At 35.3% G+C, this 14,946-nt stretch overlaps 1 protein-coding gene across 3 annotated transcripts in view; it reads right to left on the reverse strand.

Moving 5' to 3' along the window:
• The window catches only part of ARMC8 (armadillo repeat containing 8), a 102,111-nt gene that overhangs the window by 34,011 nt on the left and 53,154 nt on the right, over nt 1-14,946 (reverse strand). For all 3 annotated transcript variants that reach the window (XM_012724928.1, XM_012724927.1, XM_012724926.1), the window contains one exon: nt 14,303-14,398. In XM_012724928.1, the coding sequence (XP_012580382.1) occupies nt 14,303-14,398 (96 nt within the window). The remainder of the gene's footprint in view (nt 1-14,302; nt 14,399-14,946) is intronic.

Below are 14,946 nucleotides of genomic sequence, written 5' to 3' on the forward strand. Positions count from 1 at the left end.
TATGCGTAGCAATCATGTAGGTATAGATCTGCTCTATAATTCTGAGTCATTCACTCTACTTCCCTGCGCCTTCAGTGAACTGGGAGTGGAAGGGTAGTGAGGAGATAGGTGGGATACAATAATGATTATTTTACTTCCAATCCGTTGCAATCAATAGGTGAATAAAATAATATTTGTCTGGGGAAAATGGTTGTTTGGGAACATGGGAAGCAATTATATTTCAACAGCTGGGAGATACTGCAGGTCTAGCTACTGACAGGAAGGACAAAAAAGGCATGGCACCTATTAGCATGCCCATATTTCTTCATTCAGTAAAAATTTGAGCACTGACAGAGAGCTGGGCATGGTTTTAAAACTTGAAGTTACAGGAGGGAGAGAGAGTGAATCCTTGTTTTCACCAAACTACAGTACTGAATAACCACTTTATAATTAAAGGCTTCAGGACAGACAGCACTAGATTCTCTATTAGCAAGAACACTTCAGGAATGATGTGCTGTGATTTTTAAAGCATACAACTGAACTAAATATCCATTCTCAAGAATGGGAATTTTACTATGAGTTGGGAATGGCCATCATTGGTCTTAACTCTCTAACCAGGCTCAGGAGAGGACAGTGGAGAACTATATTAGTGGCTAATCACTGTAACATCAGAGCACAGCTTCACACTTTCTCTTAAGTTTTCTGGAAAGATGAATGCTTGACACTTTGGGGATGGCATATAGTTATATGGTAACTGAAGAATCTTTCCCTTCAAGGCACAAAGTGGCCCTTCTTCAGTCATATTCTATCAAAATGCCTGTAGAAGGAGAACTGGATTTGTAGTTGAATCATTATAGAAGGACTTCAGTAACTCTGCTAGGGTTACAGAAAGCAAACTTTCAGAGTGGTCAACCAACTCTCATCAAATGATAGTTGGGGGCGGGGTGGGGGAAGAGGGTGAATATGCAAAAATTAGAAAGGAAACTAGGATTCTAATCCAAAAGGGTATCTTGGGAGGCCATGTGAATGGGTAACATGATCCCAACAAGGTGTTCTAAACTTGAGACTACCTGTTCAGGGAAGAAAAGATCATCACAATGGCTACTGCAACCAAAATGAGGTAAATAAGTGGTAAAGTTTCAGAACTGAATCCAGAGAAAACATTTTCATGTCAGCCACTTGCCAGTCTTCACTGACCCATATGAAGGTAGAAAAGAATACCAGAAAAAAAATTTCAGATCTGCCATGGGGATTACAACTGAGATGAAAAGGTGCACAAAATTAAGAAATATGTAAAAAAAAAATTCAGATCTGGGTTTGGAAAGTCAAGAGCAATAAAACAAATGACCTCAGTACTGTGCTATAAAGCACTGATAAGGATGGAAAGCCAAGTCCTAGCCTCAGCAAATGGCATTTTAGGATTAAGAACAAAGCCAATTTCTGGATTTTATGGTATTTGTCAATTTTAAACTTTATGATTTCTCATTCTAAATAAACATTTCTGGAGAAACAAACAACAAAAAAATGCCAAGTAGAATGCAAAGTAGTTCTGCCTCATGGCTCTTGTTGGATGCTCCTCAATCATAGCTCAGCAAATATACTCTATGGGACAGTTTATTGAATCTATTTAGAGAGAAAAAAGAAAAAAGAAAATCTCACTATTCTCATTTTCTAGGGACATGCATTGTAAATTTAACTGTAGACTTGAACCTCATTAAAAAAAAATGCTGTTCCTAAACTAGCCATGTATAACGTAGGTCAGTGGGCCACATGTTTTATACCTCTCTGTTGGTAATTTTAGTTTTCATGTCTACATACTTTTGCTAGTTTGTCTTTGACATTGCAGCTCTTGCGGGAGTAGCTGAGGATTGGAAAAGGATCAAAAACCCCTATCTTTGGGACAGGAGATGACAAGCTCCCAGGTTCTGTGGAATGTTAACAAAAGATGGATGGTCTTGACTTACAAGGGAATTCCCCAGCGATTCATGAGATCTACTGGACCCATAACTTAGTTGTAGCCAAGTCATTCACCATTTTTTCCCCTCAGAGCATCTGAAGAACAGGAAAAGTCAGAGATATGGAACAAGACCCAACTATTCTTCCAACATGCCCCAGAATGAAATTTTCCAGAAACTAGAACCTAAGCTTTCCTGTGAACTGTCAATGAACCAGGTCAAACAGGATATGGATACTGAAATCAGATTCTCTGTGATATCACCAAACTTCTCAGATAATTCAAAGTCAAAGGAGTTAGATGGCAAAGTAAGCATTCATTTAACATCAATTATTTATGCTAATGTACACAATGGGGAAGCAAACAATTTAATCCAAATGGGCTTTTGTGAAGGATTCCAGAGGATAAGCTAGAACTGGCCAGACAGAGAAAACTTGGAACTAAACTTTCTAAGTCAGAAGAAGCAGTCATTTAAGGTCAAAGCAATAAGATATCAAATCCAAAAAGTCTATTTAAAATAACAGGTCATAAGAAGCCAAGGTGTAGCACAAGGATGTTGGAAAAGAGTAGGTCTAGCCTGGAAAAAAGATCTACAATAGAGACTGATCTTTTGGATGCAGGTGACAATACATAAGTCTCATCTGTGTCAATGTAGCTGCATCCCAAGACACACAACTGAAGTCTTTTTCTACCAGGGACTATTTATTCCATTCTTCACCTTAGCTTTTTTCTTTCTTTCTTTCTTTTTAAGGACATGAACCCTATGAACACAAGATCTGATGTCAGTGTAGTCAAAAGGCTGACTTTGGAAATGATATGGAGAATGGGAAGGAAAAGGGTTATGAAATAACAAGAACAGACCATAGAACAATATAAGCATTTACAACATGGTTATCTCGTCAACTAAGTATAATCGGCAGGAGCCTGGGGAGGAAATCCATTCCCAAAAAGGGAAGACCAATTTTATTCTATGTTTTAGAGAGTTACCATACTGCTTTTACCATAAAATACTGAATTACAGGACATGATACCAAGTACATTACTGGAATTATTAAGCACTGAATATTTACAGTTCCTGAGCACATGCATAAGTCATTTCTCCTTTATTAAAACAAAGAAAAAAACAACCAACAAAAACCCAACAGCACATGGCTTTCTATGAATAAAGCAAGAGAGCTAAGTGCTTGTTTCTAAATAGGTTCAACTGGAAAACCAATTCTCTTACTGTGTTCTTTCACATGCATTAGTAGTAGCAAAAGTAACTATATGAAAGAAACATAGCTGCTAGTTTTTTTGTTGAATGATGTTAGAATCCTAAAGGAGCTCAGAAATACACTCATCTAAATTTTAGTTAATGAGGTCTCTGTAATAAAAATTAAGTCATCTTATAAGACTCAGAAGCAACATCATATGATGGTTACTGGAATGGATGGTATAATCAGTGTGGATGAAGAGGCATGGGACGCAGAGACCACATTGGCCTGGACAAAAATGGGACAATCTCCTATTCCACAGGAGTTGTAAATCGTGGAGTCCAGAGAACCACTCCACACCCCTACCTTACAAGAGGTTCCTGAATGACTGCCTTGCCTCACAGTTGCTCCTGAAAATTAGGGTAGCTAGTCTGCTGCAGTTCAGGAGCCCAGATCCTCACCCAGGAAAAAGACAAAGCCTCTGGCCTGACCATCAAACCATGTCCCGCAGTAGGAAAGAGTGGACGTGATCCAAGCAGGGGAGACACAGGGGAGTTGGGTGGCGGAACACAAGTGGATTATTGGTGGAAGGGCCACACTTAAGAAAGAAGAAGAATACCTATAAAAAGATGTTTCGGGAGATCCCTGGTGGCTCAGCGGGTTAAAACCCTGCACTAAGAAGCTTAAGCCACTTCCTCATGAGTTCGATCCCTGCCTGCCCCGGAGGAGATCCACATGGCGCAGCAGACCTCTCCTGACCCGCCTGCTGCTCCCCTCAGCAGTGTACTTTGTCGATCTGCCTGTTCTGCTCCCCACTCTGTCCCTGGTGAATCTTCTCACCCTCTGCATCTCTGGCCTGTACCCCAGTTCTGTATGAATAAAAAGATGTTTCATGATATAAGAAAGTAAATAGAAAAAAAATTAACTCACTAGTCCAGGTTCTCTAGACAAACTGGGCAGAAGAAGGGCTGCAAGGGTTTTTTAAAATTTTTATTGTGAGACCCTTTTCACTCACTGTGCTTAACGATGACATTTATGCTTAGATTTAATGACCACACTGAGATCTGGCTTTGGAAACTTGGAAAGGAGAACTCTTAAAAAGTTATCAGTGATGTGGGAACTACATTCTATATATACTGACATGCTAGACCAATACCAATAAATATTCACATGCTATACAAACAAGATAAGAGAGGTCATCATTAATCAACTGAAAAGGGACAGAAAAGAAAATTCACAGGGCCTTCAAGAGAATGGAAAATCAATGATTCAGTTCACATTGGATGTACAAATGTCACAAGTGAGAGGCTGCAAGGCAATGGGAAAAGAAAAACCTCTGAGGAAACCACAGGAGAGGATCCTTGTGATCTGATCTCCAGTTTAGAATCAGGCTCTCGCTTCAGAAATACTAACTAAATGAGACTAAAGACAGCCCCATCTATTCTGGATGAAAATTGAGACTGACTTTCCCAACCTTACTCTGTTATGAGCAGTATCTTTGCCACTGCTCCAATATATGGTTTTCTGACATTTCTCTTATTTTTTAAATATAAGATAGTTTTGAGATGCTCTTCCCACACTCACCCCCTCAAAAGATCTTTTAGATTGCTGCTCAACATATTATATTGCAGAGTCTTGATAAAGGTTCTTCAAAGTAAAACCAAATACTAATGTCATTTCAAGAGTGGAGGGCATTCTTATGATAGGCCCATTTATAACCTCCTAATTTTCATTCTTGCTTTTACGCCTCTTTAAGAGATATTTTATAATCTTGACCTCAGCACCCTTTTATCTTAATAGTTGAGAAACTCACTTACATTGTGTTTAGGAGAAATACTCACAGTTCTCAATTTCTCTACATGTTGGAAAAAAGTGAAAGCCCTTACTTGGCTCCACTTCTCCTTCCACTAATACCAAAAATATAAATGCATTCTATCAGAAATATTTATAATGTCTAAAAACAGACAAACACTTCTCTATCAAATATATTTCTCTACACATGAACGTTCATCTTTCAAAGCTCAGCCATTAGTTTAATGACAAAAAGAACCTTAACAGCCTCTATTGACACATTTATAAATTAACATGTTTATAAATAAGATCATTATAAATTACTATTCAAACAACAGAATTAGAAACTTCTACTCCACCTCGTTTTTTTTTCCATCCCAGAGATCTGAATGATGCACTGTCCCAGAAATTGTGCAACAATGGCCCTGGGTCAGCCCCTATATACAAGGCTATGCATATAATAGTCATTATTATCTTATAGGTTGGCTGGCAGAATTTTAATGTCCAAACATATACAATTAACCGAAGTTATATAACATCTACTTTATGCCAAGTGCTGCTTTTATGGGGCTTACATTCTAGTTATGAACATTAGAGCTTGACAAAAACTGTTAAAAGATTAACTATTATGTGTCTATAATTTCAGTTACAGTAATATCTTAATTATACCTGGGCATATCTATCATGACAAAACTGACTTTTAATGCAGATGAGACATTTTAAATACACAGGTGGCCCTAGGAATACTATATAGCAATTTAGTCTCATCTCCAAGGATTTTAAAACGTTGCATCAAGTTTAAATCTATTCTATAAGCAAGTTTTCTACAAAATAAAATGCTCTACTACGCCTCTCTGATATTATTATGCCTCTATGATATCATTAACTCTGTATGCTTCCTTTCTAGAACATTAATTAACAATGTAATCACATCTAGATTGTGCCCTGTATTTTCAATTTATGCAGAAGGAACACATATAGAGATTCTTCATTCTGTGGATCAAAACTTCTAAAACAACTAATTTTAGTACTTTGGAAGAAGGCAAACTTTCAACTAAACTTAATCATAGGAGATGAACTTTTTCATATTAATTTTATATTATAGGCTATTTCAATTAGATGCATATCTTAATTATATCTGGGCATATCCATCATGGCAAAATGGATTTTTTTTAAGTCATCTGACTTTTAATGCAGATGAGACAGTTTATATACACAGAAGGCCCTAGAAATAATATATAACAACTTACTCTCGTCTCCTTAAATATTTTAAATTGCAAGTACTCACAAGGTACACACCAGTCTTCTGTTTCATTCCTGAATACACAGGACTTATATAGAATAAATGATAACTGAACAAATGGATGCAATAAAATACTTTCCTTATGCACTGCATATCAAGAACTACGTGAAAGAAAAGGCACATTTTCTGAATTTCATGTTTCGTAACCAGTGAATAGTAATGATCAAGTTCTCTCAATTCATAACATTTTCTTTTTTGACCATTTCAAACTGCTGTACACTGTCCTGTATAATTTCCTGCCATTCCACATAATATTAATAGACTGGCTCCAATAATTGCATTTAACTTTATATGAGTAAAATAACAGTTGAGAGCACAGGTTTTAGAGTCAGAGAGACTAGAATATGATGTCTCTTACTAAGCTGGATGTTCTTGCTTAAACAGCTTGTTTCCTGATCTGCAATGTTTATCACACAGGGTTATATGAAATTTAAGGGAGATAATGTACTAATCCTTAGCACAGTGCCCAGCATATAATAAGTGCTCAATAAATGGTAGTAGTTAGGCTGAATTTGCTTTCTCAAACATTGTATCTGAATATCATCTGAATCATGTTTTTGTGTACCAAACACAAAACTGAATAGAGCAAAGGTTAAATATTTCCTTAAAAAGTGAACTAGATCTTTGCTTTTCTTTTTTTGATATGGTGAACTGTATTATATATTAACTTTCCCAATCAATACAGACTCTAATATTTCCTACCATCACCAAAAGCCATAGTTACCAATTTGTCTGAGGCCTGTCACATGCCCAGCCATTCAAACAAAGGAGGCAGCATGTAGGAAAGGATCCAGTGATGATGTCATATTGTCAACACTTACTAACACTTTTCTTTCAGAGAGTTAGACAACTCTTTCTCCTAGTTTGGGTAAAGACCCCCATTTCTTTCTACAACCCAGTACAAAGAGATAAATAGGAAGTACGGTTTCTCACCAAAATGGCTTATATTAGTTTCCATTTAGCTTTGCAGTATTAGCAACACAATAAGAAAATACTCTCTCTGTCAGATAGTAAATATTTTGGGGACTGTAGGCAATGTGATTCCGTTGCCTTTTACTCAATTTACTGTAGTAGTGTACAAAAGCCATAAACAACATGCTAACTAGTGAAATATGGCTGTGTTCTAAACAATACTTAATGGACATTTACTTTATGGTCAATTACTCCTCAGTAAAGCTGAAAAAAAAATCTTTATGGGCATAAATTTGAATGTACTGTTTACTTGCCTAGAAATACTCTTTCCCTTAACCATTAAAAAAAAAAAAGCAGAAAACTTCCCTTCACTCACAGGCTACAGAATTACTACATAGGTAATAATTTCAAAGAGGTAATAGTTTGCTGCTCTGTGTGGGAGAGCATTTTAAGGATAGGAAACAGCATAACAGCATAGTTCTTTACACAATGCAACTTTCTCAAGTTTACTACTCAACAAACATATCAACCCAAATATTTCATTCAATTTCAGATAGAACATTCCTGAAAAATTACAGTGTCATTAATTTAGCTCTTCAGATTTATTGAAAATTATATTTTAGCCCATGTCTTAGACTGTAAACAACTAACAAAATTATCTGTATTTCATATTTCCAAAATTAGTAAGGACAGTAATTCAATGGTTTATGCAACTAAAAATACAATGAATAGTACCATGAAACAATGTTAAGATAAGTCTCCATTTAATGAAACACTGAAATAAAAATTTGTTACTTGATTTTATAAATACCTCTATTATGTACATAGCATTATCACTCCCAGTTTGCTTCTTTCAGTATGCGGAAGGTCAAAGTCTCAATACTGTGAGCAAGCTGCAAAACCTGGGTCTGTCATGATAAACTCTTTAAAAATACTTACCATCGTGAATCAGTGATGCAGAGTTCACTTAAAGTTCTTTGGTATATTAGCTTGAAAAAGATAACTAACAATTTAACCACAGTTTAAGTCAAGGAACTCAGAATGAATTAACTGTTACTCAATAGTGGAGACAAGTCTTGGAAGGGTGCTACGTCTGTGGTATCATCACAATGTTGAAAATATTCACAATGTTGAAGCTATTTGTTTCAACACGTAGCTAAAGCTTAGAAATGATTTCTTTCATCTGTCTGATTTCACAGCAGAGACAAAAGAATTTTGACATATTGCCTTTTCAATAGCAATTTAGAATTAATGAACTGTGCAAAATATAAATTCATGATGTAATTATACTGTTACCCAAAAGCCCAACTAGTAATAATAATTATAACAAACGATGAAAGTGTTCAAATTAAAATGTTTAGCAAGCTTATGAGATAACTGGAAGATATTAAGAAAAAACTGACATAAACATAAACATACTTTAAAATCTTGTAACTAAAAATATAGAATTTACATCTGTTCAAAAATTGAAGATTATATATTTGGAACATTTTATATATAAGTATATATATATAAAATGTTCCAAATATATATATATTTCTTATGAATGATGACCCTTTGGAGAAATGATAACAATGTCAATCATGGACTTATATAACAAAATTATGGCCTCTTAACTTTAAGACAATTTGCCCTATGATTTTAAACAATTACCAATCTATATTGCACATTTAACTCCAAGACACACAAAATTGTACTTGGTGCTTTGGATGATATACTCTGGCAACAAGTTTTGAAAAGTCGGTATTTTGAAAATATTTTAATAAAGAGTAAGAAGATATCTTGCTATTAATAAGCGATGAACAAGAAAGACGTCATGATTCAAGTATAAATATTCTCTCACTGGAATGAAAAACTAACAATTTTGGAAAATTATAGCATAAAATCACTGCAACCATTGCTAAACTTTCTAATTTATAACTCAAATGTTGTTAGCTTTATTCTAAATACACTTAAATCTTTCAATGAAGTTATTTAAAATATTCCAATTAAATTTTCCATTTATTGAGCACCTACAGGCACCATCCTAAATACTTTAAGTATATCATATCATATCTCATCCTCTCAGTGACCCTGCTGAGAGAGTAAAAGACAAGATTCTCATTATTGTTTTCCTTTTCTTATTTTTCCTCTCTATACATCTTTTAAAAAATGGTTCCATTTAAAAAGAAAAGAATCCCACTCTTGCCTATCTTCTTCACATCATATAAAACCAGTTTTATTCCCCACAAAGAACAAAAACTTAAGATTTTACAGTTTTGATTTGTGAAGCTATTAAAGCCATTTCAAAAATATTAAAAATGATGAAAATATTAAATTCAAACAGCTCCACTGGTGTCGCCACATCCATTATAATTTGTTCCAAATAATTATTTGTGCTCCCAGCAAATTTTTATTAGCCATTCCTTGCTTTCTTTTCTGATTTACTGAGGTTTTAGTATAGGGAGTTTTTTTTTTTTTTTTAAAGATTTATTTATTTATTCATACAGAACTGGGGTACAGGCCAGAGATGCAGAGGGTGAGAGGATTCACCAGGGACAGAGTGGGGACTAAGTACACTGCTGAGGGGAGCAGCGGGCGGGTCAGGAGAGGTCTGCCTTGCCATGTGGTCTCCTCCGGGGCAGGCAGGAATTGAACTAATGCAGAAGTGGCTTAAGCTTCTTAGTGCTGTGCTTTAACCCGCTGAGCCACCAGGGAGGGCCTAGTATAGGGAGTTTTAAAGCTTTACCTCCCCTCCCTGTTTCTATCCTCCCTCCACCAATCAGGTAATACTTATAAAAACATGGGCAATTGATCAATTAATTAGACTGATTAAAAATCTGACATTATTTGGGAACATAGTATTTTATACAGTTGTATATCACTTAACAGAGTAGATTGATTCCTGAGTGTCATGCTAATTTCTAGAAACAAAACCATACTTTTATCCCTAGACAGTAACCCTGGCCCATATTCACAATTATGATGATTATAATGTCATAAATTTTTAGAAATCACACATTTAGAAATGGGGGGGAAAAAAAACCTCTGCATTTTGCTAATTAAGAAATTAATGGTAAAAATTATTTCAAAGTTAAGCAAACACCGTACCATAAAATTTTTCTCTTTGACCTTTATCAAGGTAAATAGAAGACATGCCCAACTCTTGAAAAACAGGAATTTCCCCATATTTTCACTATGCTAAATATAGTGAAATACCTTGCCTAATGGATCAGAGAGGTAAATTACCACATTTTAAATCTTCTCGTTTCACAACCCATCAAATAACTAGTAAAGTTATGAAAATTCTTAATGTAGATAGGTCTAATTTGACTAAGGATAGTTAATGCAATTTTGCAATATGGTTCATCCACTTGTTTGCCCATTCATTCATTCATTCATTCATTTATATTTGTGATACATATTTACTGCCAACTATGTACCCACAATGCTGTAGATGGGAGGAATACAGCAGTGAACAAAACATCAAAAAATCCCTGCCCTCATGGAGCTTACATTCTATTTCCTCAAAAGGTATCTCCAACTAAAATACAAGTACTGAAAATCCAAGAGGAAAGCTTTCTGAAAGGTTCCTTAGTCAAAAGGAGCAAATGCTACCATCAGTACTACATATACATTTGTTGTACTTAATTTCTTTTCATTTAATTTATATTAACTATTTCTAACTTTCCTCAATTTATACTTTATAACTTATAACTACTTCTGATAAATTCTACTGGTTCCTTGAAGAGAGTAAAAAGAGATAATCCTTTAAAATTTCCAACCTATATTTGATGATTACCATCAAGTGATCCTCTTTATAAGAGTAAATTCTTTGTTGTTAAAAAAATGGGCTTTACAATTAGACTGTTTGCTACCTATGTTTCTCCATGACTTAACCTCTTACTGTGGATATCAGTATTTGAAGAAATTGTCAGTGTATGGTTGGCATCTTAACTGCTTTTCTTTTTACTGTTCCATTAATGAATTTTTGCTTCTCAGCATTAATATGTGGTAAAGGTTATCACTAGGAACTAGACTTCTTTGTAGCAGCAATGGCAGCTAATTTTTACCTGGCATTGCTGTCACTGCAATTATGCCAATGTTCTCTGGAACCTTCTTTCACTGTATTCTCACCTCCTGCCCCTTCCCTTGCTTTCCCTTACCTAAACCCTTGAATTCTTCTAAGTTTAATACAGCCATGCCACAATTGTCGTCAAGCTTAGCGGTCTTTCATCTTTTCTCGGGATTCTTCTCCCTCTTCAAGTCACAATCAGTGGTAATATTTTCCATTCTCACCTGCAGAACTCTTTCCACCCTCCTTTCTGACAGGACACTACAGAAAATCAGGAAATTTTTAGGTATGCCACAGAGTGATAAAGGGTGCAAAGGTAAGAATACCAACTCACTCTGCACATAATACAGAAAGATCCAGGCCCATTAAAGTAAATGTCACTCTGGGTATGATTTCTGCATTTTCATTTCTATATTTATCAATAAATATTTACTGAACACTTATTAGGTACTGTTACATAGTTGGTTTCTTCCAGTGGAAATAAACCAACACTACTCCAAAGCAAGAGTGATAAATCTTGACCTACAGGTCATATTCAGTCTTCAACTTAGTTTTGTCATATCAAAAGAGAAGGTACCAAGAAATGAGAGCACAATAGGCCTTGAGAAGTCCTTGGAAGCAATAAGACAGAGACATAATTCTATAAAGAGAGAAGGCCTGTACCTTTTTCCTTTACTGTTGTGAATACTTCTCATGTCTCTACCTTTTGCTCTTGGTCTCTCTTCTTCACTCTGCCTTATTTGCTTAACTGGCCATTGGCAGGGCAGTATGATATATGTTGATTCCTGTATTTATTGCATTGCATTCACATTTTCAATTAAAAAGCCAGACCAAACTGAACATTCTGTTGTTTTTTTTTTTCTCTTGCAACAAATGCCTTTTTGTTGGGGTTGGGGGGTAAAAGCGGAGGGAATCTATAGTCCTTGAAGTTTCTTTCAGAGTGTCTCCACTCATTAATTCACTAAACTGAAGTCCCACCTTGGTAAGCATAAATATTGCATCAAAAAGCAATAAGCATTATACTTCAAGAATCTACACATAAAAAAGATACAATCTAGGTTCATAAGACATAAATGTAAAAAGCAAATCAATATTTTATGAAGTAAACAAAAATCTAATTAAATACTTCAACAAAAATGAAAAAAATGCATTAAAAGGAAAAATTATTTTTACATACTGAAAATAAGCATTCTCCACTCCTAAGAACTTTTTTTATGCAGACTTTATCACAAAATTAGTTTGCAATTTCCATTTTACAATCTCTTTTTAGTAATTGCTGTGAACTGTTACTCAAAACACTGAATTTCCCAGAAACAGGTCTTCCTAAAATCTCTATAAACCCCATCACATAAGAATGTCACAGTATCTTTTCTTCACCACACAAAAAAATCTATAATTAATAATTATAACTTATTCTTTATTTGTCATCTTTCTACAGAAATGATCAGATTTTAGCCTTACCATTCATACACATTATGAATACAAATTTTAATGGATGACTGATCATCAACTGTTATGGTGCAAGTTATTTCTAGAACATGATATCACAAATTAAGTCATTAATTCCAAAACAACAGTTTATTAACAAAAAGGTACAAAGAAGTACAAATGTACATCCTATTTCTTCCCCTCTCCCCCAAATTATGGTCTAGCTATCTCCCTTTCAGTTGATGACATGGCCTTCTTGAGCTAGAAGAATGTTTATAATAGTTCTTTTTCCAAAGGACACGAATAACTGTCCAAAAACAAATCATTAAGTATTTGTAAGTTTTACAGTCCATGTCAATTTTTTAAAATAGATGTTTTATCTATATGAGTTGCCATAAATGCTTGTTCCCTTGCAATACACCATATACCTAAACTTAACAAATGGTATCAGCATCAACATCCATAAACCATGCTTAGTCATAGGGAATATCATATTTGTTAGTATATCTGTCTTGAATTAACAGTTTACAAATGAAAGCTCAGAGGTATCAAAGGATTTCCACAGACATTTACTAAAAACACTTCAAGTCAAAATATTTTGTTAACTAAAGTATATTGCAGTACAGGGAAAACATTCCGTTTAGTTGTGTTTTTCTGCATTGACTATAAGTCAGTGCCACTCACACATCTAATCTTAATGCCATGATTTCAATTCGCTTCAAGAATGGTTCCTTTTCAATTTATTGCAACAAACCTAAAGATATCCCATACTTCTCCTATAAGACTGAAAACACCTTGTTGAATCTTGGTAAAATCTTAGTATTTTGTGATTTCTCTCACAGCGTTTTTTAAAATATCAATATAGATGGGGAATTTTATAAATTGCCATGTCCAATAAATACCCAACTTGCCCTATTTGCTATGGTTCAGCAAGACAAAACATATGGATTAATTTACTGATGTTCCTAAGTGCCTTGTGTAATATTTACTAGATTACATACTCTTTTAGATTGTAAACTCTATCCTTTTAGTTAGTGGAGGGAGCCAGGTTAGCCATTACCACTACACTCCCTGCTCACAACAATTCTGATAAAGAATATGAGTGTTGAGTTACGCTGTAGTAATATAAAGATGTCATACCAGTGATACATTTTTTAGGAGCTGAAAAATTCAGATGACCATTCACTAAACATAAATTCATTATTCCACAAAGATTTTATTCACATCAAACTTGCACAGTAGCAAAAAAAAAATCAAAACATAACTAAGCCACATATCAAAAACAATATACAATAGAGATTTGAATTTCTCAATGGCAACGGAAGTTATTTCCATAAATAACATTTACAATTCTAGTGTTAGGTCTTTCAAGGAGTCTAAAGCTTCACAGTGCTAGAATTTTTATCAGAAAACATGCAAAAAATGTGCAACACAATTATCCATATTAATGACACAAAAAAAAGCACGCCAGTTATTTGTCATTGCAGCATGGCCATGCCACTCTATGTTCTAAAAACAAACAACCCCCCAATTCCGGGTCCCATTCATTCTTCAATTATGCCTTTAGTCACTCTGCTTTATTATATTCAAGCAGTCACTGTTAGTGCTCTTCACCACGACTTTCAGGTTGACGTCACTCCCTGCCTGCTGGCTGTCAGGACTGGGGAACGCCCCTCTCCCAGACTCACCTTCTTCCGGATGTCTTCATCATTTGCTCCAAGAGAGGCATAGAGCTTGAATGCAGCCTGGCGGAGTTCATGAGCATGCTTTAAATCATGATCAAGCTATAGGAGGGGAGGGGGAGAAAGATATATTCCAACTCAGTACACAAATTAAATTTAATAAAATTTACTGGGTAGAGTTGGAAAAAAATGTTTGACAAGGACTGAGATTTTAGTGCTGTCACTGAATTCTGGTGTGCTGTTCACAAATGACTGAGACCTTGTTGTGTTTGTATCAGTATGATCTAGATGCATATAGCGTGCATCCATCTAAAAATGAAAACCACAACATCTGATGCTGTAATAGAAAAATCATTTGTGTATCTCTATCCCTAAAAATTCAGTTTCTAACTGGTAGTTTTAGTGGCACTGATGCTTGCTTGCACTAGCATTCTGAACTGCATTCCTCAAAAATAAGGCAAATGGAGGATTTCCTAGCCCCAGAACACATTGCTACAACAAAGCCTTTAAAAGATTTCTGCAGGGCCCTCCCTGGTGGTGCAGTGGGTTAAAGCACTGCACTGAGAAGCTAAAGCCACTTCCGCATGAGTTTGATTCCCGCCTGCCCCGGAAGTGACCACATGGCGTGGCAGACCTCTCCTGACCCGCCC

Source organism: Condylura cristata, unplaced genomic scaffold (assembly GCF_000260355.1).
Source record: "Condylura cristata isolate star-nosed mole 26May11 unplaced genomic scaffold, ConCri1.0 scaffold00014, whole genome shotgun sequence".
NCBI lineage: Eukaryota > Metazoa > Chordata > Mammalia > Eulipotyphla > Talpidae > Condylura > Condylura cristata.